This window comes from Eubalaena glacialis, chromosome 13 (genome assembly GCF_028564815.1).
Source record: "Eubalaena glacialis isolate mEubGla1 chromosome 13, mEubGla1.1.hap2.+ XY, whole genome shotgun sequence".
Lineage (NCBI taxonomy): Eukaryota > Metazoa > Chordata > Mammalia > Artiodactyla > Balaenidae > Eubalaena > Eubalaena glacialis.
In genome coordinates this window covers 93,496,445-93,522,838 of record NC_083728.1, presented here as the reverse complement: position 1 = coordinate 93,522,838, position 26,394 = coordinate 93,496,445, and the positions used below count along the sequence as shown (strand labels likewise).

General features: G+C 52.3%; 1 protein-coding gene across 3 annotated transcripts in view; it reads right to left on the bottom strand.

Moving 5' to 3' along the window:
• MAD1L1 (mitotic arrest deficient 1 like 1) overlaps positions 1-26,394 on the bottom strand; it is a 342,045-nt gene that overhangs the window by 248,524 nt on the left and 67,127 nt on the right. For 2 of the 3 annotated variants that reach the window (XM_061208639.1, XM_061208638.1), the window contains exon 10: positions 9,509-9,595. The exons of the other annotated variant lie outside the window; for it this stretch is intronic. In XM_061208639.1, the coding sequence (XP_061064622.1) occupies positions 9,509-9,595 (87 nt within the window). The remainder of the gene's footprint in view (positions 1-9,508; positions 9,596-26,394) is intronic. 3 annotated transcript variants of the gene reach the window in all.

Genomic DNA, 26,394 nt, shown 5'->3' with positions numbered 1-26,394 from the left:
ACTATTCACTCAACAAACAACTGCTAGGCCTCGATTCTGCACCAAGCACACACCCCCAAAGTCACTGTACTCTCATGGAGTTTACGTTCCACGAGGGAGAAGCACACAGTAAACGGTAACCCACCGATCAACACACGAACGTGTCAGGTTAGTGCTGTGAAGAGCGAGGCAAGACCAGGAGGAAAGGACAGCTGACAGCACGGGGACGGACAGGACAGCCTCCCCACACGTGATGACTTAAATGCACGCTTTGGTCACAGACGCACCAGCCACATGTCAAGTGCTCAACAGCTGCGTGTGGCCAGCGGCCACTGCCCCGATCAGCACGTGGACCACTGCCAACGTCGCAGAGAGTCCTGCTGGACGGCGCTGCCCACCCTGGACAGACGGCTAGGCCACCCTGGACGGCTGTGCTCTGGCCTCTGCACTGAAGCAGCCAGCCAAGGAAGGCAGCCCAGTGGCAACTCTCAGAGACCCTAAAAGGGCCCTGGGAGATGGTCAGCATGTGAATAAATGTCATCATGACCGATTCACAGGAGAGAAAACGGGGGCTCCATAAAGTTGGAGCTTCCTCAAGATCTCACAGCCAGTAATCGGAAGGAAGGTGCAGGGATGAAGCTACAAGTCAGAGCCCGACAGTCCGGGGCTGTGCGTGTCTGCCGGGGGCCACTCCATCCCCCGCCCCGGAGACACACACACACACGTCTCGGCGCTCCTCCCGGTGGCCACGTGCCATGGAGCCGTGTGACCAGCACCAGCTGTGGGAGCTCAGCCTGGCCTGAAGAAGGGGCTTCCTGGTCTAGAACCATCGAGCTCATGGCCGGCGTGCCCCACGGCGTCCTTGGAACCTATGCGCTGCACGACCACCACGGAGGAACATGTGGAGAGGAGCGTGAGTCACAGGCTGGTTCCACACCTCCTGCCAAAGCCCATTTACGTCGAGTGGCACCAAGAGCTGACCGGACAGGCGAGGCCTTGGTCTTCCTCACTGAAAACCCCTGGGGCCCCCACTGCGGGGACAGTGGCCAGGCCAAGGCGAGCGTGAGGCCAGGCGGGGGGACGGGCGGCGCTCGCTCAAACCGCTCCTGCCTGGGACGGGAGCAGACCACCCTCCACAACGGCTTCTCTGCGGCTCCCATGCTCTCCCCGCCAGGCTCAGCACCCTCCAGGGGGATAAAGGGTCAAGAGGGCCTGGGAGGGTCCCCATAGGGCACACACGAATCACCCTGGCAAGAAGCTGAGGCAGACTGGCTGTGGCCCGCGGTCAGCACCGCGGTGCAGACTTCCCCAGGGTCCCTGCCTCCCAGTCAAGGCCACTGGGTGATCACTGAACCCGTGGAAGCCCACGGAGCTGGGGCACCACGCAAGATGGAGGGAGCACAGAGGAACGAGGCAAAGCCCGGCCCCCACGATGGCGCCCAGCCCACCCAGCAGAGGGCAGGGTCAGAGGCTGGCCAGCCCGTGCAGAGCCCGACCTGGGCGTCCGCCCACCTGACTTCCAGGCGGGTGCCCCAGGCCGGGCACAGCACAGGCAGCCGGGCCGCAGGCCTCACTCCGCCTGTCACGTTACTGTGCACAGGCACCTGAGCCATTCACTCGTTCACTCACTCAGCAAGTGCACACTGGGCCAGGCCCTCCTCTGGGTCCAGGGAGCTTGCACGGCGGGGGCACAGGGCACGCACGGAGCGTGGTGAGGGCAGCAAGCGCACACTGGGCCAGGCCCTCCTCTGGGTCCAGGGAGCTTGCACGGCGGGGGCACAGAGCACGCACGGAGCGTGGTGAGGGCAGCAAGCGCACACTGGGCCAGGCCCTCCTCTGGGTCCAGGGAGCTTGCACGGCGGGGGCACAGGGCACGCACGGAGCGTGGTGAGGGCAGCAAGCGCACACTGGGCCAGGCCCTCCTCTGGGTCCAGGGAGCTTGCACGGCGGGGGCACAGAGCACGCACGGAGCGTGGTGAGGGCAGCAAGCGCACACTGGGCCAGGCCCTCCTCTGGGTCCAGGGAGCTTGCACGGCGGGGGCACAGAGCACGCACGGAGCGTGGTGAGGGCAGCAAGCGCACACTGGGCCAGGCCCTCCTCTGGGTCCAGGGAGCTTGCACGGCGGGGGGCACAGAGCACGCACGGAGCGTGGTGAGGGCAGCAAGCGCACACTGGGCCAGGCCCTCCTCTGGGTCCAGGGAGCTTGCACGGCGGGGGGCACAGAGCACGCACGGAGCGTGGTGAGGGCAGCAAGCGCACACTGGGCCAGGCCCTCCTCTGGGTCCAGGGAGCTTGCACGGCGGGGGGGACAGAGCACGCACGGAGCGTGGTGAGGGCAGCAAGCGCACACTGGGCCAGGCCCTCCTCTGGGTCCAGGGAGCTTGCACGGCGGGGGGACAGAGCACGCACGGAGCGTGGTGAGGGCAGCAAGCGCACACTGGGCCAGGCCCTCCTCTGGGTCCAGGGAGCTTGCACGGCGGGGGCACAGAGCACGCACGGAGCGTGGTGAGGGCAGCAAGCGCACACTGGGCCAGGCCCTCCTCTGGGTCCAGGGAGCTTGCACGGCGGGGGGCACAGAGCACGCACGGAGCGTGGTGAGGGCAGCAAGCGCACACTGGGCCAGGCCCTCCTCTGGGTCCAGGGAGCTTGCACGGCGGGGGCACAGAGCACGCACGGAGCGTGGTGAGGGCAGCAAGCGCACACTGGGCCAGGCCCTCCTCTGGGTCCAGGGAGCTTGCACGGCGGGGGCACAGAGCACGCACGGAGCGTGGTGAGGGCAGCAAGCGCACACTGGGCCAGGCCCTCCTCTGGGTCCAGGGAGCTTGCACGGCGGGGGCACAGAGCACGCACGGAGCGTGGTGAGGGCAGCAAGCGCACACTGGGCCAGGCCCTCCTCTGGGTCCAGGGAGCTTGCATGGCGGGGGGCACAGAGCACGCACCGAGCGTGGTGAGGGCAGGCGTGCAGAGCGCCACTTCAGGCAGCCACCAGGAACTGCCCAAGCACAACCCCAGGAGGCAGGGCCAGGCTACACGCGGATGCCTGAGCGAGGAGCACCCCAGGCGAGGACGCCAGTGGGCCTGAGCCAGCTCTCACCCACCTGCCCCACTATCACTCGGTCCAGGTGGAGGAGGACGTCAGCGCTGCTCTAGGCGCTCCCGCCTGCCTGGTCGGCTGTAGGCCACGGGCGGAGTCGCATCCACACTCACGCCCCTAGTCTAGATGGCTAAGCCAACCGCAGCCTCCACAGCCAGCCACCGTCTCCAACCTTCAGGTGCTTGTCTACCAGGCCTCTTACTGTCATCACCATGTCCAGAACTGAATTCCTGGTTCCCTCTGCCCTCACCTGCTCCTCTGCTAAGTTCTCCAGCATCATAAGAGGCAAATCCACCATTCACACGCTCTCACCAAAGACCTCACTCTTGTCTTTTCGTCTTACCTGCCACATATGATCCACAGCAAACCCCACATCCCCATCTTTCAGGTGTGCCCACACGTTCAACCCCTTCGCATCTTCTCTGCCGCCGACCCCCCAAAAGACACACCTTCTCACTCCTAATGAGCCTGCCGGAAAACTCACCACTGCCCTGCCCTAGCTACCCCAGAAGTCACACTTTCCCAGGCACCTTAAGCAAGAGGACAGTGACACGATGATCGGAACCACGAGCCGACATTCGCTCACCGCACCAGGCACACTCCAAACGCTCTACCGAGGTTCTGTGACAGCTCTCACAACCATCCTACGACGTATCACCACCACCTTCACAGGTGAGGCAGAGAAAGTGGGGACACGGCGACACAGAGCTACTCCGTGGCGGGGCAAGACTGGACCACCAGCAGCCTGCATTTAGACCAGCAAGAGCTTCCAGACCCTCCCCTGCCCGGGTCAGACACAGCATGAATCCAGCCAGATGCACAGGGAACAGGTTCTCCCTCCCACCCCCTGGTCATCATGAATCTTCTGTTCCCATCGCTGGCCTGGCTGGCCTCTGGAGAGCTTGAGTCTACCATAACTCACATAGACACAGGTGACAAAGGTAACAAGGCCTAATTATATTCCGAGGTTCGAAATGACAAACTAAATGGTTTGCACAAAGTGAGAAAAGAGCCACATTAAGAATCATGACTGTCATGCTGATCTGAAGTCACCCCTGGGAGGCGCAGAGAAACCCATCAACCTGGCAGATGCCAGGAAAACACAGCAGCCAAGGGCACCACCTCCCGAGGCAGGTGGTACTCCATCCGTTCATTCTCAAGCCCCCTTCACTACACAACAATCATCTCCTCCCAACGCTGCCCAGAGCCCCCGGCATGAGGAGGGCAGCGCCATGTGGAGGGGGCCGGCCGGCTCCCCGGTCAGTGGCCCAGGCCAAGGCACCAGGAAGCTCCCAGGGGCGTCCAGGACTGGCCAGAGTTCTAAGGCAAGACCAGGGCTCCAGGCGCTGCAGGGCTCCTCACACACTGACAGCTTGAGGCCAAGGGCTCTTCTGAGACATGCAGAGCCCAGAGGAGGAAAGACCTGAGCTTCAAAACAAACTGCAGGGCTTCCCTGGTGGTGCAGTGGTTAAGAATCTGCCTGTCAGTGCAGGGGACACGGGTTCGAGCCCTGGTCCGGGAAGATCCCACATGCCGCGGAGCAACTAAGCCCGAGCGCCGCAACTGCTGAGCCTGCGCTCTAGAGCCCGCGAGCCACAACTCCTGAGCCCACGAGCCACAACTACTGAAGCCTGCGTGCCTAGAGCCCGTGCTCCGCAACAAAAGAAGCCACCACAATGAGAAGCCCGCGCACCGCAACTAGAGAAAGCCCGCGCACAGCAACAAAGACCCAACGCAGCCAAAAATAAATAAATTTATAAAACAAACAAACAAAAAACTGCAGTCATTAGAGCAGCCCAGAGCTGGTGTGCTTCGGGGGTGAGCAGGCAGCCTTTGAAGCTGATTGTATAGCGGGATCATCCGCCGCAAAGAGCCGGGCTCGGCAGGAGTGCACAGAGCACGGCAGGCAGAACCACGAAGTCTGCACGGCTTCTCGTCACTCACTCCTACAGCAGGTTCTACCTTAAATCCGAATCAAGGATGCGGCCTGAGGCTCACACCAGCCGGCCCATGACGCACATCTCCAACGGAGCAGAGAAACGCGTGACCAAGGGTTCTCTGCAGCCACGTGTAGTACCTCTCAGGGACCTCTCAGGGACTGGGGCTCCAGCCCAAATCGTGTGGAGCTCCTAGGACGCACAGACCAGGATTCAAATACTGTTTCCATGGCTTCCTAGCTGTTCGACACAGGGCTCGACTCTCTGCTGTGAAACAGAGGACAGCAGCACCATCTCGCAGCATTCAGGTGAGATGGAACCGGGTATCGGCAAGGCTCAGCCAGCTTCACCACTCTCACCATCTCCACCACACTGTGTGCACAGGTGAGAACTGGACCCCAGGAGCCCCTGCTCCACTCCATCTCCCACTCTCCACCAAGGCAGAGAAACGCAGGTATCACAGCCCCGCGTGTCCCCGCACAAGCTTCCCTGCTCCCCTGTCCTTCGAGGCTGCCCACAAGGTTCTGAGCCACGAAGAGACGCAGCCTCCCATCCACCCCGGCCCACAGCGCCCCTGGCTCTGCAAACACCAGGGCTATGGAGTGAGGTGCTGGGTCCCAAAGACGCCAGGATGCTCTTGGGGCCTGCTAGGGCACAGGCGGCTGCATGGCAGTGTCAGGGGAGCTCTGCATGGAGAACACTGACAGGGACACACCTAGAGCCGCTCACAAACCCTGAATACTCACGTGTCCTCAGCACACCTCCAACGGAACATCATCAGCCTTCAAGCGCCAAAACCAATGCTGGGGCGGCCACAAAAGAAAGGCAAGGTTCCCTGGGCTGTAATTAAACTGCTGTCCAAAGGCACTGACACACCCATTCATGTCAGTGACCAGTGGTGCCCCTGGAGCTGCCCGAGGTCGGCCACGAAACGGAAAGCACAGAGAGGCTGGCCTGGCGGTCCAGGACAGCCCGCTAACAGAGAGGCACACCACCATTAGCGCTTCCCAAAGGACATGCTACAAGATGCCAACCAGAACCCCACGAGACCTCTGGCCCCACCACCGCCTGCACGTCACCTGGGGTCTCCTGAGCACTGCTGAACGCCAGGCACCTCCTGCCATCTCGCCCCCCCCCGAAACAGCCCTCCGAACCCTCCGACCGGACCCCTGCCTGCCTGCGTGCTGGCCAGACCCCAGGCTTTCACCCTCTTGCCAAGGTGCCTCTTCCCACCTAACCTGAATTTCTGCCCAACTGCCTTTAAAGACGTGCAGAAGTGAAATCAGCTGTTCCCGCCTCACGAGGTTTCCTGGCCTCTGCACGGACCGCCCCCATCACGGCCACATCGGCCTGCTGCCTGTGAGAGCAGCAGCTGCCCAGACCCCTGCGAGCGTGAATGGCGCTGCGCACACGTCCCCTCCCTGTTCTGCTCGGCGAGGGCCTCGAGGGCACAGGACCCCAGCTCCCTGCCACCTCCTCACAGGGCCTGCACGTGACTCTACCATGAACAGATGGGGCAGGAACCCGACAGCCCCTTATCGGCTGAGGCCTTAAGAACATTCCTGGGCTTCTCTGATCCGTTCCATCACCGGGAGGAGGGAGGTCTCCTGCGGGACCTCCCTGAGATGAAGGGGATGATGCACGTACGCACTGGGCACGACGCTGGCACACGGAAGTGCTCCCTGGATGGCTACGCGGTCAGGACCAGTCTGCTGAATGAGGACGGGACCAAGAGCACCTCCATCCAGCGGGCAAGCAGCCGTTCCTAGGCCCTGTGCCCCGTGCTGTCACACCTCACCTCACCTCCCGAGGCCCATCAGGCAGGTGCCCATCCTGCAGAAGAGGTGAAGCACACAGCTCTTTCTCGGGATGCCCGAGACTCAGCTGCTCCTGGGTGGCTGCACCGGCTCTCAGAGGGAGCCCAGGGGTCCTGAGAGGTGGGCAAGTCGGCAGGAGTCACGCAGACCCAGCAGCCGCCATGAAGGACCGCTCCCAGGGGCGGAGAGCCCATTCCTGAACCAGTCCCAACGAAGAGACGGGACGGCGGAATCTACATGTGTGACCACAGTCGAAAGTACTGCCGGAGCTGCGGAGAGCTACATTCACGACGCTGAGAGGCTGGCTCTCCTGCTGCTGCTCAAAGCAGGTCATTTTAGAAAGTACCTCGCAGTTTGGCAGGAGGAAAATGCAGACAAGTTTCCTTTCCTCTAATAGTTCATTCTGTTTCAAATTCAAAGTAAAATAAAGAGGATCGCCTGGAAAAATGTCAAACGCTTTAATTTCAAACCACTTTTAATGACCGTTTCATCTGACAGTAGCTTTGAAAGCAAAAGGCAGTCTTTATCATTTGAGGTATTTTTTTTTAAGTTTTTAAATAATTAATTAATTAATTTACTTTTTTTTTTTTTTTTGGCTGTGTTGGGTCTTCGTTGCTGCATGCAGGCTTTCTCTAGTTGCGGCGAGTGGGGTTACTCTTCGTTGCGGTACGCGGACTTCTCATTGCAGTGGCTTCTCTTGCTGAGGAGCACAGTCTCTAGGCGCGTGGGCTTCAGTAGTCATGGCGCGTGGGCTTCAGTAGTTGTGGCACGCGGGCTCAGTAGTTGTGGCTCACGGGCTCTAGAGCGCAGGCTCAGTAGCTGCGGCATACGGGCTTAGTTGCTCCGCGGCATGTGGGATCTTCCTGGACCGGGGCTCGAACCCATGTCTCCTGAATTGGCAGGCGGATTCTTAACCACTGCACCACCAGGGAAGTCTTCATTTGAGGTTTTTAAACTAAATTGATGTGATTATGTCCAACATAACCAGATGCTTCTAAAAGCCGATTTTCAAAGAGACATCAGCCCCCCAAATAAGAAAGCCTTCCTTCGGTTATTAATAAATTATTGGAACGCCATCTGCACAGGGCCTGAGGCTGTGGAGGACGACCACGGCGGGCAGGCTGACTTCCACCCCCAACCAGCCAGTCAGCCAGTGCCGGGCACCCGAGGTCCCTCTGTGGTCACCGTCCTCTCAGCCTGCCCCCAAGCCCTTCGCTCACTGGAGAGGCTCACCTCACTCACCTGTCCACCCTCAAGTGAATCACGTGGGAACTGACTAGTTTAACACCATCCTCCACAGGTACCTGGTCTGGGGCAGACATTCAACCCCATTTGGGCCAGTGAGAGTGACTGGGGTGGGGGGAGTCTGACGCCAGTGGGGGTCCTAGGACAGGTTTCCTTGTTCCAAAATGGAGACCCAAGAAGGAGGCCTCTCTTTCTGCCTCTGATGCGACACCCACAACCTGGTCAGCCACCCTGCAAGCACGAGAGAAACCAGCCTGGGCCCCAGGGGACAGAGGCGGACAGCCCTGCAAGAGCCCAAGTGCGGCTCAGTGAGGAACAAGCATTTGGTTTGGTGCCCTTCCCCGCACAGAGCTCCACAAACCCTTGGAATTTCCTGAACGAGATGAGTGCCTTTTGTTAACAAGCCCTTTCAGCCAGACCCCTGGGCAGGAAGGGCGGGGGAGAAGCCAGAGGAACCAACCAGGGGAAGAGAAGTTGGAACTTTCAGCTCCACCCCCACCCCGCCTCCAGGGAGGGGAGCGGAGATAGAGACCAAGTGAATCACCAATGGCCATGACTTAATCAAGCAGGAAACTCCATAGAAACTGCTGAACAAGGCGGCTTCCAAGTCAGTGGACAAAAGGTGGAGCTGGGGGGCAGCACACCTGGAGAGGACACAGCAGCTCTGCCCCCACCCCACACACACGCCTCATGCATCTCTGCCCAGCTGGCTGATCCAAGCTGCACCCTTTGTAATAAACCAGTAATCCTAAATAAAGTGCTTCCCTGAGTTCTGTCAATCATTCTAGCAAACTATCAGAGAGGGGTTGGGGGGACCCTGAATTTGCAGTCAGATGAAGTCCGGATAGCCTGGGAACCCCGAGGCAGGCGCGCCTTGTGGGACCGAGCCCTCACCTGTGGGGTCTGGCTGACCTGGGAGTTAGTGGCAGAGCTGAACTGACTCCTGGGGCGTCCAGCAGGTGTCAGAGGCAGAACTGGTGTGGAACCAGTTCCTCAGGCCCTGGAGGAAGTCAGAGCTGCCTGCCCGGGCGTGGACACGAATGGCCCGGCTGTGCTGCTACGTGGGACCCTCCCCGAGGGCACAAGTCCACACACGTTCAAACACTCAGACACTTCAACCCAGGCTCCAGGTTTCCACACGTTCATGGGGCCACGCAGAGCCCACGCCTCCACAAAGACGCAAATACTCCTGGTGGGACGCACGCCTTCCTCCCAGGGCCCCAGGGCTGATCTGCCACAGCGCCCAGATGACAGTACGCCCGCCGCCTCAGCTGAGTCTCACTGCCACGGGGCACCCCGCTGCCCCAGCTCCCGCTCGCTCAGGCCGAGGCAGGGATGGTGAAGCACAGCCACTCCTCAGCCAGGGGCACCCCCACCGGCAGCCCACTTTCTGGAGCGGACACGTCGCCACAAGACCGCGGGCCGCCAGGCCTACCTGCTGGTGATGGAGCTGCTCCTGTCCTGGAGGGCGAGCTCGCGCTGCTGCAGCTCCACGATGAACCTGGACAGGTCTTCTGGGGTCCTGGGGGGTCAAGAGCACACATCAGTGCTGGCCGTGCCCTGGAGGGGGATCGGCTGACACGAGAAGGCGGCCCAAAGCCACGCCAGCCACTGGCGGTTCACAGCCCTGGGGCGAGTCGGGGCCTGCGCGCCGTCCCCGGAGCGGTGGGCTGTGGAGCTGTGCGCTCTCCGCCACCTGGGCTCACGCCACAGCCAGCCGCTAGCCATGCAACACTGGGGACATTACTTTTATAAGCCTTGATTTTATTTCACCTGTAAAAACAGGGTCGATACGTAACAATGTCACCATGCAGAGGCTTGAAGTGAGGTTTAAAAGCACCTGCCAGGCAGCTAGCAGGGGAGGTGCCCAGTGCGTTCCAGTTGCCTTTCCTCCCTTTCGCTTCAAAGTCCAGGTATGAGGACAGCAGCAATGTAACAACCACAGCAGATACCCACATGCCCAATGCCTCGTAATTTTCAAAACTATTCCAGGTTAATGAGCTCAGTTAATGCTCAGAGCAGCCCTGCTGTTTACTCTTTCCATTTTGCAAATGGGGAAACTGAGACTCAAAGACACTGATGGCTGGTTCAAAGGCCACCCACTCTCAGCAGCACTGAGCCTCCATCTGAACCCCCTCCTCTAGCTCAGCACCGTGGCTCAGGAGAACATACACCAAGAATGTCTTTGACACACAGGTGGCCAACAGGGACATGAAAAGATGCTCAACATCGCCAATCATTAGAGAAATACAAATCAAAACTACAATGAGGTACCACCTCACCAGGTCAGAATGGCCATCATCAAAAAGTCTACAAATAAGACATGCTGGAGAGGGTGTGGAGAAAAGGGAACCCCCCTACACTGTTGGTGGGAATATAAATTGGTACAGCCACTATGGAGAACAGTATGGAGGTTCCTCAGAAAACTAAAAATGGAACTACCATATGATCCTGCAATCCCACCCCTGGGAGAGGGATTGGAGAAAACTCTAATTCAAAAAGATACATGCATCTCAATGGTCACTGCAGCACTATTTACAATAGCCAAAACATGGAAGCAACCTAAGTGTCCATCAACAGATGTGTGGATAAAGAAGATGTACACACACACACACACACACAAATGGAATACTACTCAGCCATAAAAAAGAATGAAATAATGCCATTTGCGGCAACATGGATAGACCTAGAGACTGTCATACTGAGTGAAGTAAGCCAGACAGAGAAAGACAAATATCATGTGATATCACCTATGTGTGGAATCTAAAAAAATGATACAAATGAACTTATTTACAAAATAGAAATAGACCCACAGACATAGAAAACAAACTTATGGTTACCAAAGCGGGGAGGGGGAATAAATTTGAAATTTGGGATCAACATATACACACTACCGTATACAAAATAACAAGGACCTACTGTACAGCACAGGCAACTATTCAATATCTTGTAATAACCTATACTAGAAAAGAATCTGAAAAAGAATAGATATGTTTAACTGAATCACTGTGCTGTACACCTGAAACTAACAACATTGTAAATTAACTATATTTCAATTTTTAAAAATGGCTGATTTTATTTTAAAAATGTCTTTGAGAGACAGAATGGAACACCCAGCGGAGTACGAACATTCCCGACACCTGCCTGGGGCACACAAACTAGACGGCTCGCTGGTGTGCAGCGGCCGAGAGGAGGTGAGCGCAAGGGTCGGGGCCGGGGCCGGAGCCCAGGGCTACGCAGGGGCCACGGCTCGGTACCCACAGGCCCTCCTCCCGGCCCCCAGAGCCAGCGCAGTGCCCAGTTTCCAAGAGCGCTCTCTGGCCTCCCCACCCCTCCTGCTGAAGTCGGCACCTGCAGTCACATCGTACCCCAGGACTGCTCACGGAAACCTGCTGAAACCGAGCCTCATGTCCAGGGCCCACAGACCCTGCACCACCAGGCCCCTGGCGCCTCCTCACCTCCCACTGGACTTTCCTCTGCTGCCTGAACACGGCAACCCGTTTGCTCCCTGAAACTCTGCGATAGTTAACCCTGGGCCTGCCAAGTTCTTCCCTCAGTCTCCCCAAGCCTAGCTCGTTCTCAAAAGAGAGGTCTCAGGAAAGATGTCACTTCCTCCAAGAGGCCCCCAAGCCTCTCCCCACCCCATCACGACCCTCGCTGCACAGCACCACCACCCTTGTTATCAGTTTGGGGTCTCTCAGTGTCTGCCATCGCTAGAACGTTAGCCCGAAGACTTGCGCTTGTCAGTGGTACGTCCTGAAAGCCCAGCGCAGCCCCTGCCCAGAGGGGGCCCACGGCCCCACTCCTCACACACAGGGGTTCTGTCATCAACACTCCTCCCAAGGTAATTCCATGATATCTCCCTTTCAGACCACCTGATGGAGGCCCTTCCCTGGCCACCAGAAGAAAAGCCCTTTATTGGACGTTTTGTGAGGACGTGGCCTCAAGGTGTGAGAACCACTAGGCACAGTGCCGAGATTTCTACCCTTACTCTGCCCTGAACACAAGCCAACTTTGTGGATTAGAAAATACTTACATTGAAAAGATGTTTACCAGTAGAAGACCTTGAGAAACTAAAACCTAGGAGGGGGAGAGGCTGAACCAGCCTTGAATGCCAATTCCCCATTCTTTTCAGAGCTTCCTAATGTTTTCCAACCTCAGGGACTTAAAGATACTAACAGCAAAATAAGTAAGCAAAACAAGTAAACCCTTTTAAGCCAAGAGATATTTTTTCTGAAACACTGTTAAGAGATTTAAGTTGTTTTCTATTTTTCTGTTAGTCAAAGGAGTATGCGAACTATTATTAAATCAGTGGGAAGTTTATTTAAAACCAATGAAGAACTTGCACGTCTACTTTTGCAAGGCCCCCAGTCCCTATGGGCCCAGGACCAGCCAACGCCGTGCGGGACAGGCAGACGGGTGCCCAGAGGGTGGCTGGGGGAGCATGACGGCGACCGCCCTCCTCCTCACGCCCCTTCCAGGCTGGGCCACGTCCGCTCAGACCTGAAAGAGCAGGAGGAGGCCGTGGAGAAGCATCTGTCAGACAGACGGCCACACACTCGGCGGGGCCTCTCCCCAGCTGAGGGGCAGCAACAGCCTCCAAGCAGAAGCCCTCCTGGAAACGGGAGAGCAATTGGCAGAGTCGGGAGCACGTGAGAGCAATTTAGAAACAAGAGTCTTGCCCTGAGGTACAAATTAGCCCCACAAAGCCAGGAGCCAGAGTAACACAGAGGAGCCGGACTCTTCACCGAGGTTCTGCATTTTCCTTTGAAGTAAAGATAATTTGAAATGTAACAATTTAATAATGAGGGGAAATTGGGAACGGTCCAATGAAGAGAAAAATGAACTCCTTCAGAAATGCTCTACCCCGCTGATGGCTCGGGCCTCTGCATCTTCCTGTGACACCTGCAGGCTGAGGCTGCCGCCACGCACACAGCCCCCCCACTCCCGGCGGGCCGAGGCTCACACCCTTCAGCTGAACTTCACAGAGGCCATCAGACACCCAAATGCTTTGGAACTTTTGAGCAGCTATTTCAACAAAGCGTCAAGGGGCCTGGCTCCATATTCAAATAAACTAAGCAGGAAACTGGCTTTCCTCTACCCCGCTCCATGCCACTCCACCCCCTCGACCAGCCATGCAAACAAGAGCCCCTGCAGCGTGGCCTGAGTTCGTGCTGCTCCTCCCAGAGAGGGCAGAGAGCTGCTCCCACCGAGACCGGCGGGGGGCGGGACGCCGGGGGCGGGTGGCCTCTGCACAGCCACAGGGGTGTGGCTCTCGCACTGCCCAAGGCCAAGGCAGGCTCTCCAGCAGTGGCTTCCCAGCCACGCCCCAGCCCCAAGTCCCAGGTGCGGTGCCACCATTCAGATGCACCGACCCCCCCCCCACCCCACTCCCCGCAGAGGGGGCGCTTCAAGCTGCAGGGCCTGCCTTTCCCGGGTGGTGCCCAATTCCAGAGAGCAAACTGCACAGGCATGGACCCCGCACCCCGTTCCTGCCTCAGCCCTGCCCCGGTCGCTGCTGGACGGCACACAGCAACGGGACCACCTTCTCCGTGCGGCCTCTGGGCTGAAAACCTGCAGCTCCTACTCTGTAAACAGAGACTCAGGAGTCCTGTCCAGTCATCCCTGCTGGCCACTAGGTTTCAACTTCTCCTAAAAACCCAGAGACCAGGAAGCCAGGCGACAACACTCAAGAACTGTTCTACCCTCAGAGACACAGAAAAGGCGGGACGTCTTTAAAGAGATGGATGGACTGCGGGAGACCCGGGGCTCAGGTCACAGCTCAGACAACTCCAGGCTGAGCCCGGCTCAACAGGGCTTCTTTAGGCTTATTTCCAAAACCCCAAGACCCAAGCACATGGCGGCACTACCACCTGATAACCCCTCACACATCCGTTCACGTCATGGGAGCGGGAAACTTTAAAACCACTTCTTAAGGTACACAATTCAACCCCACTGTAACGCCAGGATTGGGAAACAAGGACAAAACATAGGTAATAGTGAAAGCGGTGTGTGATAGTTCATCATGTACATGAGGAGCACAAGTTTCCATTTAAAATTATCATTAATCAGTAAACAGTATGGAATTCCATGCACCTTTAGTTTGCAGTGTTGATCAAAAAGAAATGTGTTCTGTCGGAGGAGTGCAGAGTATGTATGAGCTTTAGTTAAAACAGAGTACTTGAGAGGCACTGGTTTGAGAATGTTCCACGTGAGAAAAAGAAAAGATAGCGAGGCAGGTTTGGCAACACGTGTACATTCTTGAGGCCGCGACGGGGTGAACCGAGGGCGCGGGTGAAGTTTGATCAAGGGGGCAGGAGGCCTGGCTTCAGGAGACCTCTGTCTATACTGACAGCAGTACTATGAACACACCTGAAGAGAAGGAAGTAGGAAGAAATTAGGGCCTAAAGGACTCCCAAGGTAACCCAGTCCCCTGGGTGGACGGGCAGGAGGCATCTGGGTAACAGAGGACATGATCCCGGGCAGACTCGTGCATCCCCGAGGTCCCACCATGGGCTCCTTGGGGAAGAAACCCAGGCAGGAGAGCTCACTCATCCAGCACAGTGCCTCCTGTGACCTAGCAAGACAGGTCGCTAGCAAGGCTACCGCCCTGCCCCACTGCCCCAAGGAGGGCTGAGCCGTCCTCCTGGACCAGGTAAGAAGAGCAGCTGCAAGGGGAGACCACACCCATCGACCAGCAACTGCACTTCCAGGAACACGTCTCAAGGAAGCAACCAGGGCTGTGCCCTACGTGTGGTTAAGAACACATCGTGGCACTGCTTGTTTCTTAATGGTGGTAAAACACACGTAACACAGACCTTCCCATCTTAACCACTTCTGAGTGCACACTCAGCGTCAGTGAGTCATGCAGCCATCACCACCATACGTCTCCAGAACTTTCTCACCTTCCCAAACTGAGACCCTGTAGCCATTAAACGACAACCCCAATTCCCCCCATTCCCAAGCCAGCCCTTGGCGCCCACCCTCTACTGTCTCTATGAATGCAACGCCTCCAGGGACCTCATATAAGTAAAATCATGCACTATTTGTCCTTCTGTGTCTGTCTTAATTCACTTAGCCTAAGGTCCTCAGTGTGCCAAATGTCTTATGTGTCAAGACTTCCCTTCCTTTTTAAGGCTGAGTAATATTCCACTGCATGGATATACTTATTTTACTTAACCATTCATCCTTCAATGGGCACTTGGGTTGTTTCTACCCTTTGGCTACTGTGAATAATGCTGCTATGAACACTGGTTTTCAAATATGTGTTCAACTCTTTACTTTCAACTCTTTTGGATATATACCCAGAAGGAGAATTGCTGGATCATTCCATTTTCAATTTTTTTGAGGAACCGCCATACCATTTTCTATACCAGCTGTATGATTTTACATTCCCTGTGTATTTGTTTTTACTTTAAAAAAAAAAAAAAAAAAAAAGCTCGACAAGAGAAAATAAGTGAATAAGTTCTCAAAGCCATAACATGGGATACTATATTTGTTAAATCTGATGCTAGGCAAAAAGAGCTGGCCAGATGGTCGCTACAAATCACAAAAAGCACAAGAGAACATAGGAGGGCATACTCCCTCCCGGTCAGGGCAATGGGATACGTATGGCTTCATGGGATATGGCATTGTAAAGCGGGGGATGGGGGGGTGGGGGGTGGGGGGTGGGGTCTGGAATAGTCAGAGTAACCCATGGGCCATTTGCACCAGAATCATCTGGATTAACTCCAGCCCACCTACTTCCAACTCTGGACCCACTGAATCGAAACCCCTGGAGGTGGGGCTTGGGACCTGCCAACAAGTGATTTTTTTTTTTTTAACACCTTTATTAGAGTATAACTGCTTTACAGTGGTGTGTTAGTTTCTGCTGTATAACAAAATGAATCAGCTGTATGTATACATATATCCCCATATCCCCTCCATCTTGCGTCTCCCTCCCACCCTCCCTATCCCACCCCTCTGGGTGGACAGAAAGCACTGAGCTGATCTCCCTGTGCTCTGCGGCTGCTTCCCACTAGCTATCTGCTTTACATTTGGTAGTGTATATATGTCCATGCCACTCTCTCGCTTCGTCCCAGCTTACCCTTCCCCCTTCCCGTGTCCTCAAGTGCATTCTCTACGTCTGCGTCTTTATTCCTGTCCTGCCCCTAGGTTCTTCAAAACCTTTTTTTCTTTCTTAGATTCCACATATATGTGTTAGCATACAGTATTTGTTTTTCTCTTTCTGACTTACTTCACTCCGTATGACAGTCTCTAGGTCCATCCACCTCACTACAAGTAATTTCATTTCTTTTTATGGCAGAGTAATATTCCACTGTACATATGTGCCACATCTTCTTTATCCATTCATCTGTCGATGGACACTTGGGTTGCTTCCATGTCCTGGTTATTGTAAATAGTGCTGCAAGGAACACTGTGGTACATGTCTCTTTTTGAATTATGGTTTTCTCAGGGTAGATGCCCAGTAGTGGGACTGCTGGGTCATACGGTAGTTCTATTTTTAGTCTTTTAAGGACCCTCCATACTATCCTCCATAGTGGCTGTATCAATTTACATTCCCACCAACAGTGCAAGAGGGTTCCCTTTTCTCCACACCCTCTCCAGCATTTATTGTTTGTAGATTTTTTGATGATGGCCATTCTGACTGGTGTGAGATGATACCTCACTGTAGTTTTGATTTGCATTTCTCTAATGATTAGTGATGCTGAGCATCCTTTCATGTGTTTGTAGGCAATCTGTATATCTTCTTTGGAGAAATGTCTATTTAGGTCTTCTGCCGATTTTTGGATTGGGTTGTATGTTTTTTTGATATTGAGCTGCATGAGCTGCTTGTAAATTTTGGAGATGAATCCTTTGTCAGTTGCTTCATTTGCAACTATTTTCTCCCATTCTGAGGGCTGTCTTTTCGTCTTGTTTATGGTTTCCTTTGCTGTGCAAAAGCTTTTAAGTTTCATTAGGTCCCATTTGTTTATTTGTGTTTTTATTTCCATTTCTTTAGGAGGTGGGTCAAAAAGGATCTTGCTGTGATTTACGTCATAGAGTGTTCTGCCTATGTTTTCCTCTAAGAGTTTGATAGTGTCTGGCCTTACATTTAGGTCTTTAATCCATTTTGAGTTTATTTTTGTGTATGGTGTTAGGGAGTGTTCTCATTTCATTCTTTTACATGTAGCTGTCCAGTTTTCCCAGCACCACTTATTGAAGAGGCTGTCTTTTCTCCATTGTATATTCTTGCCTCCTTTATCATCAAAGATAAGGTGACCATAGGTGCGTGGGTTTATCTCTGGGCTTTCTATCCTGTTCCATTGATCTATATTTCTGTTTTTGTGCCAGTACCATATTGTCTTGATTACTGTAGCTCTGTAGTATAGTGTGAAGGCAGGGAGTCTGATTCCTCCAGCTCCGTTTTTCTTTCTCAAGATTGCATTGGCTATTCGGGGCCTTTTGTGTCTCCATACAAATTGTGAAATTTTTTGTTCTAGTTCTGTGAAAAATGCAATTGGTAGTTTGATACGGATGGGATGGCATTGAATCTGTAGATTGCTTTGGGTAATATAGTCATTTTCACAATGTTGATTCTTCCAATCCAAGAACATGGTATATCTCTCCATCTGTTCGTATCATCTTTAATTTCTTTCATCAGTGTCTTGTAGTTTTCTGCATACAGGTCTTTTGTCTCCTTAGGTAGGTTTATTCCTAGGTATTTTATTCTTTTTGTTGCAATGGTAAATGGGAGTGTTTCCTTAATTTCTCTTTCAGATTTTTCATCATTAGTGTATAAAAATGCAAGAGATTTCTGTGCATTAATTTTGTATCCTGCTATTTTACCAAATTCATTGATTAGCACTGGTAGTTTTTTGGTAGCATCTTTAGGATTCTCTATGTATATTATCTGCAAACAGTGACGGCCTTACTTCTTCTTTTCCGATTTGGATTCCTTTTATTTCTTTTTCTTCTCTGATTGCTGTGGCTAAAACTTCCAAAACTATGTTGAATAATAGTGGTGAGAGTGGGCAACCTTGTCTTGTTCATGATCTTAGTGGAAATGGTTTCAGTTTTTCACCATTGAGAACAATGTTGGCTGTGGGACTGTCATATATGGCCTTTATTATGTTGAGGTAAATTCCCTCTATGCCTAGTTTCTGGAGGGTTTTTATCATAAATGGGTGTTGAATTTTGTCAAAAGCTTTTCCTGCATCTACTGAGATGATCATATGGTTTTTCTCCTTCAATTTGTTAATATGGTGTATCACATTGATTGATTTGCATATACTGAAGAATCCTTGCATTCCGGGGAGAAACCCCACTTGATCATGGTGTATGATCCTTTTAATGTGCTGTTGGATTCTGTTTCCTAGTATTTTGTTGAGGATTTTTGCATCTATGTTCATCAGTGATATTGGCCTGTAGTTTTCCTTTTTTGTGACATCTTTGTCTGGTTTTGGTATCAGGGTGATGGTGGCCTCGTAGAATGAGTTTGGGAGTGTTCCTCCCTCTGCTATATTTTGGAAGAGTTTGAGAAGGATGGGTGTTAGCTCTTCTCTAAATGTTTGATAGAATTCACCTGTGAAGCCATCTGGTCCTGGACTTTTGTTTGTTGGAAGATTTTTAATCACAGTTTGAATTTCAGTGCTTGTGATTGGTCTGTTCATATTTTCTATTTCTTTGTGGTTCAGTCTCAGAAGGTTGTGCTTTTCTAAGAATTTGTCCATTTCTTCCAGGTTGTCCATTTTACTGGCATAGAGTTGCTTGTAGTAATCTCTCATGATCCTTTGTATTTCTGCAGTGTCATTTGTTACTTCTCCTTTTGCATTTCTAACTCTATTGAGTCTTCTCCCTTTTTTTCTTGATGAGTCTGGCTAATGGTTTATCAATTTTGTTTATCTTCTCAAAGAACCAGCTTTTAGTTTTATTGATCTTTGCTATCGTTTCCTTCACTTCTTTTTCATTTATTTCTGATCTGATCCTTATGATTTCTTTCCGTCTGCTAACTTTGGGGTTGTTTTGTTCTTCTTTCTCTAATGGCTTTAGATGTAAGGTTAGGTTGTTTATTTGAGATGTTTCTTGTTTCTTGAGGTAGGATTGTATAGCTATAAACTTCCCTCTTAGAATTGCTTTTGCTACATCCCATAGGTTTTGGGTCATCGTTGTTTTCACTGTCATTTGTTTCCAGGTTTTTTCTGATTTCCTCTTTGATTTCTTCAGTGATCTCTTGGTTATTTAGTAGTGTATTGTTTAGCCTCCATGTGTTTGTATTTTTTCAGATTTTTTTCCTGCAATTGATATCTAGTCTCATAGCATTGTTGTCGGAAAAGATACTTGATATGATTTCAATTTTCTTAAATTTACCAAGGCTTGATTTGTGATCCAAGATATGATCTACCCTGGAGAATGCTCCATGAGCACTTGAGAAGAAAGTGTATTCTGTTGTTTTTGGATGGAATGTCCTACAAATATCAATTAAGTCCATCTTGTTTAATGTGTCATTTAAAGCTTGTGTTTCCTTATTTATTTACACTTTGGATGATCTGTCCATTGGTGAAAGTGGGGTGTTAAATTCCCCTACTATTATTGTGTTACTGTCGATTTCCCCTTTTATGGCTGTTAGCATTTGCCTTATGTATTGCGATGCTCCTATGTTGGGTGCATAAATATTTACAGTTGTTATATCTTCTTCTTGGATTGATCCCTTGATCGTTATGCAGTGTCCTTCTTTGTCTCTTGTAATAGTCTTTAAAGTCTATTTTGTCTGATATGAGAATTGCTACTCCCGCATTCTTTTGATTTCCATTTGCATGGAATATCTTTTTCCATCCCCTCACTTTCAGTCTGTATGTGTCCCTAGGTCTGAAGTAGACAGCATATATATGGGTCTTGTTTTTGTATCCATTCAGCTAGTCTACGTCTTTTGGTTGGAGCATTTAATCCATTTACATTTAAGGTAGTTATCGATATGTATGTTCCTATTACCACTTTAATTGTTTTGGGTTTGTCATTGTAGATCTTTTCCTTCTCTTGTGTTTCCTGTCTAGAGAAGTTCCTTTAGCATTTGTTGTAAAGCTGGTTTGGTGGTGCTGAATTCTCTTAGCTTTTGCTTGTCTGTTAAGGTTTTAATTTCTCCATCAAATCTGAATGAGATCCTTGCTGGGTAGATTAATCTTGGCTGTAGGTTTTTCCCTTTCATCACTTTAAATATGTCCTGCCACTCCCTTCTGGCTTGCAGAGTTTCTGCTGAAAGATTAGCTGTTAACCTTATGGGGATTCCCTTGTGTGTTATTTGTTGCTTTTCCCTTGCTGCTTTTAATATTTTTTCTTTGTATTTAATTTTTGATAGCTTGATTAATATGTGTCTTGGCCTGTTTCTCCTTGGATTTATCCTGTATGGGACTCTCTGTGCTTCCTGGACTTGATTGACTATTTCCTTTCCCATATTAGGGAAGTTTTCAACTATAATCTCTTCAAATATTTTCTCAGTCCCTTTCTTTTTCTCTTCTTCTTCTGGGACCCCTACAATTCAAACGTCGGTGCGTTTAACGTTGTCCCAGAGGTCTCTGAGAGTGTCCTCAATTCTTCTCATTCTTTTTTCTTTATTCTGCTCTGCAGTAGTTATTTCCACTATTTCATCTTCCAGGTCACTTATCCGTTCTTCTGCCGCAGTTATTCTGCTATTGATTCCTTCTAGAGAATTTTAAACTTCATTTATTGTGTTCTTCATTATTGTGTGTTTGCTCTTTAGTTCTTCTAGGTCCTTTGTTAAACATTTCTTGTATTTTCTCCATTCTATTTCAAGATTTTGGATCATCTTTACTATCATTACTCTGAATTCTTTTTCAGGTAGACTGCCTATTTCCTCTTCATTTGTTTGGTCCAGTGGGTTTTTCCCTTGCTCCTGCATCTGCTGTGTATTTCTCTGTCTTCTCATTTTGCTTAACTTACTGTGTTTGGGGTCTCCTTTTCACAGGCTGCAGGTTCGTAGTTCCTGTTGTTTTTGGTGTCTTCTCCCACTGGGTAAGGTTGGTTCAGTGGGTTGTGTAGGCTTCCTGGTGGAGGGGACTAGTGCCTGTGTTCTGGTGGATGAGGCTGGATCTTGTCTTTCTGGTGGGCAGGACCACGTCCAGTGGTGTGTTTTGGGGTGTCTGTGAACTTATGATTTTAGGCTGCCTCTCTGCTAATGGGTGGTGTTGTGTTCCTGTCTTGCTAGTTGTTTGGCATAGGGTGTCCAGCACTGTAGATTGCTTGTTGTTGAGTGGAGCTGGGTCTTAGCGTTGAGATGGAGATCTCTGGGAGAGCTTTCGCTGTTTGGTATTACATGGGGCCAGGAGGTCTCTGGTCGACCAATGTCCTGAACTCGGCTCTCCCACCTCCAAGGCTCAGGCCTGACAACTGGCTGGAGCACCAAGACCCTGTCAGCCACACGGCTCAGAAGAAAAGAGAGAGAAAAAAAAAGGAAAGAAAGAAAGAAAAGAAAGAAAGAAAAGAAAGAAAGAAAGAAAGAAAGAAAGAAAGAAAGAAAGAAAGGAAGGAAGAATAATAAAGTTATGAAAATTAAAAAAAAGTATTAAAAATAAAAAAATTAAAAAAGAAAGAGAGCAACCAAACCAAAAAACAAATCCACCAATGATAACAAGTGCTAAAAACTACACTAAAAAAAAAAAAAAAAGGGGCTTCCCTGGTGGCGCAGTGGTTGAGAGTCTGCCTGCCAATGCAGGGGACACGGGTTCGAGCCCTGGTCTGGGAAGATCCCACATGCCGCGGAGCAACTAGGCCCGTGAGCCACAACTACTGAGCCTGCGCGTCTGGAGCCTGTGCTCCGCAACGGGAGAGGCCCGCGCACCGCGATGAAGAGTGGCCCCCGCTTGCCGCAACTGGAGAAAGCCCTCGCACAGAAACGAAGACCCAACACAGCCCAAAAAAAAAAAAAAAAAAAAACGGACAGACACAACCCTAGGACAAATGGTAAAAGCAGAGCTATACAGACAAAATCACACAAAGAAGCATACACATACACACTCACAAAAAGAGAAAAAGGGGATAATATATATATATCGTTGCTCCCAAAGTCCACCGCCTCAATTTGGGATGATTCGTTGTCTATTCAGGTATTCCACAGCTGCAGGGTATATCAAGTTGATTGTGGAGATTTAACCCGCTGCTCCTGAGGCTGCTGGGAGAGATTTCCCTTTCTCTTCTTTGTTCGCACAGCTCCTGGGGTTCAGCTTTGGATTTGGCCCCACCTCTGCGTGTACGTCGCCTGAGGGCATCTTGCTCTTTGCCCAGACAGGAGGGGGTTAAATCAGCAGCTGATTGGGGGGCTCTGGCTCACTCAGGCCGGGGGGAGGGAGGGTACGGAGTGCGGGGCGAGCCTGCGGCGGCAGAGGCCGGCATGACGTTGCAGCGGCCCGAGGCGCGCCGTGTGTTCTCTCGGGGAAGTTGTCCCTGGATCACGGGACCCCGGCAGTGGCGGGCTGCACAGGCTCCCGGGAGGGGCGGTGTGGATAGTGACCTGTGCTCGCACACAGGCTTCTTGGTGGCGGCAGCAGCAGCCTTAGCGTCTCATGCCCGTCTCTGGGGTCCGCACTGACAGCCATGGCTCACGCCCGTCTCTGGAGCTCCTTTAAGCGGCGCTCTGAATCCCCCCTCCTCGCGCACCCCGAAACAATGGTCTCTTGCCTCTTAGGCAGGTCCAGACTTTTCCCCAGACTCCCTCCCGGCTAGCCGTGGCGCACTAGCCCCCCTCAGGCTGTGTTCACGCCGCCAACCCCAGTCCTCTCCCTGGGGTCTGACCTCCGCAGCCCGAGCCCCAGCTCCCAGCCCCCGCCCGCCCCGGCGGGTGAGCAGACAAGCCTCTCGGGCTGGTGAGTGCTGGTCGGCACCGCTCCTCTGTGCGGGAATCTCTCCGCTTTGCCCTCCGCACCCCTGTGGCTGCGCTCTCCTCCGTGGCTCGGAAGCTTCCCCCCTGCTCACCCCCATCTCCACCAGTGAAGGGGCTTCCTAGTGTGTGGAAACCTTTCCTCCTTCACGGCTCCCTCCCAGAGGTGTAGGTCCAGTCCCTATTCTTTTGTCTCTATTTTTCCTTTTTTCTTTTGCCCTACCCAGGTACGTGGGGAGTTTCTTGCCTTTTGGGAAGTCTGAGGTCTTCTGCCAGCGTTCAGTAGCTGTTCTGTAGGAGTTGTTCCACATGTAGATGTAGTTCTGATGTATTTGTGGGGAGGAAGGTCATCTCCACGTCTTACTCCTCCGCCATCTTGAAGGCGCCCCCCCAACAAGTGATTATTGTGCACAACTTAAAACCACTGGGCATTTGTAGAAATGGAGAAATCTATGCAGTAAAATAAGCACATAACACCGCAAGGCAAGGCACCAAAAATTCTGTGCCACCCAGAAAATCATCTGCTACACACTTGACAAAGAAAACATTCTCTGAGGTTCTCAGTCAATTTGATAGACAAATATTGTTCCAGAACTTGGTCCAAATCTAAAAGAGGAATCCCAGAAGACAAAGCAGAGGGATTTACCTACAAATGTCATTGCAAGAACACTGGAAACTAACAGTTGAAATCAAGTGACTGCTGTGGTTACTATGTAAGAAAAGGGTACCAGACGTTTTGCCAATTTGATATATAATCAACCATCTCCTTCAAAATAATTATAATAATACAACACAAAATACGATACAAAAAAACAGAACTAACTAATGAAAACACAACATCAAGGCTGCTATGAACAGGGCTGCTCCATCACACAACTGCAGGAGGAACTGCAATTCCTGTGGTCATGGAAGTTTGTTTCTGAGGCGGAACCGTAATACGGGAGAATCACTGCACACTCAGACAGGAATTGTCAGCACCTACGGATGCTACACTGTCTCACCCTTTCAACAACTTTATGAGGTCGGCACTATTACCACCCCGATTCTACGGCGGGGGACGCTGGGGCACAGCAGAGTCAAGAGTAACCCACACCCAGACGGCCAGGCTGAGGTCGTGTCCCTGACTCTGTGCTGTCGTGTCCAACAACTTCAGACTAGGCGTATAAACTATGCCACATGCACGACGCCATCAAGACAGTAAGTGTAAGTGACGTGAGGAAATAGTTTAACGATAACAAGCGTATACATACACCGAGAAAAGCAAAACCAGAAACGAGATTAAGGGCAATTCGATTAAAAACATCTCTGGGGAGGTAAGAACTGGAAGAAGATGTTTAGGAACAGGCAGAGTCACATTCCAGTTGTGGAATTCCTGGTGTTTTTTTCTTTTTTTCAAAAAGACTCTATAATTTTGTTGTGAGAACTTCTCCAGCTGTGGAAGCCAGGAGCCACAGAACTGGTGGCCAGCTGTCAGCTGAGCCCGCACATCACGCTCACAAGGCATCTTCGTGGGCTGTTCCAAAGAGCCCCCAACCACCATGGCCCAGCGGCCGCAGGGACAGCCCGTCAGGACGCCCAGGACCAGCGCACCTGCTCTGGCTCCGTCACTGTTCACGCAGGCCAGGTGCGGAAGGCTGGTTCCACGCGGCGCACGGGGACTGAGGGGCTGCACGCCATTCCCGAGGCCCAGGCCTCTTGCCCTTGTGCCCTGACCCAGGCGGAGAATGAGGCAGACGTGTGCAGTGTATTGTAATTGCTTGCGCATCCCTCCACCCTCGCTCTCCAAGCTCTGCAAGGCTGAGAGCTGAGCACAGGAAGGAAGAGGAACAGCACGCTCTGTAAGGACCACACACCGGGCAGGAGGGGGCAAGACAGGAGCAGGGGATGGGGGCGGAGGGCAGGAGGGGGGATGAGCAGGAGGGGGGATGGGCAGGAGGGGCAACACTGATTTCTGGGCCGTGGGAAGGGTCATTCGTTTGCTCAGACCCTAGTGACCGCCTGGCTCACAGGCAGGGCCTCGGCCAGCACCGGACGCAGGGCGAGCGCCCAGACCCCCTTCTCCAGAAGCATACTGTCCCCGTCCCAGAGGAGCCCACGAGAGTCTGGCGGCCCCAGAGGCACTCAGGGAAAGAGCTCAGGTACAAAACCGCACCTACACTTATTTCTAGAGAAAGTCACCCATATGTATGCATATTTACAGAACATAACCTAGAAAGATTCACCCCAAATTGATACCTCCAGGTCAGGGCTGAGACTGGTGGTGGCAATCAAAGGGATCTTTAACTTCATGTGCAGTATCTGAATTTCTTTTGATGAGAATTTATATATTACACGCCTAAGTACAAATAAAAACTAGGGGAAGAACCACACACACAGCATGCTCCCTATGCAGAAAGGCCACTGGAGAAGCAGGGGAGCTGACAGAAGACAGTGTTCCTCCAGTGAACGCTCAGCAGAGCACGAGCCCAGGACGCTGGGGACACAGGCAGAAGGGCAAACCCGAGAAGCCCTGGAATTCAGGAATCGGGACCTCATTCCGTGGAAACAGAGAGCCGCGGCTCCACTACCACCCACCCGTCACGAGCTCCAAGTGAGGACGGAGGGAAGTTCTTGAAGGGCTGCTGAATCATGAAGGATTATTAAACAATTGCAGCCTTCACCACACATCAAATCAAAGGCCAGAGGCCAAAGCACCTCCAACCGGCAGGAAGAGTGTTCATTTTTCAGAACCTCCTGACCTGCTGTGCGGCTAGACCTACTCAGAGATGTTTCCCGAGTGTGCTCCGGGGATTAGCTACACGCTTGTATCCAGCAGGAGTCGGGCCAGGTATCGCCACAGCCCAAATCGGCACAGGCGCACTCCGCCAGGAAGATCCATCCACCCCACCGCTTCCGCTTCACAAACTAAAAAGCGGCAGGCCTTCAGAGGGCCTCAGGATCCTCCAACTCAGAGATGACAGGAGAGTGACAGTCCCAACTGCAGCCCAAGCTGTGACATCTGCTGTTTAAAACTCTGGCTTCAGCTGCAAAGCCTTTTAACCCTAACTGGTGGGCTTCAGAGGAGGAAAAGGCTTTGTTCAACCTGCAGCTGAATTTTGACTCAAACTCAGCTGCGAGCAAAATAGGAGGCCTAGGGAGTTGAGCCCAGCGGTTTATTTTCGAGGCAGAGGCATTCCAGCCCCAGCAGCAGCTATTTTGAGGCTCCTAACAGCAGATGCCAGAACTCTTGTTGAAGCTCAAAGTGCCATTTCAATGGGTCCGAAAGACATGAGATCCAGAGGATTCCAATTTCTAAAATGAATCAAACAGCAACAACCACGGAACTAATTAACAAGCAAGAAAACTCAAGCTCTCTTTGAGGGCGCTATTTTCCACAAGAGAAGCCCACAGGGCAAAGGGCCACAGCCCAGAGGGTGGGCTTCCGTCAGAGGGCCCTACGTCGGGTCGGGGGT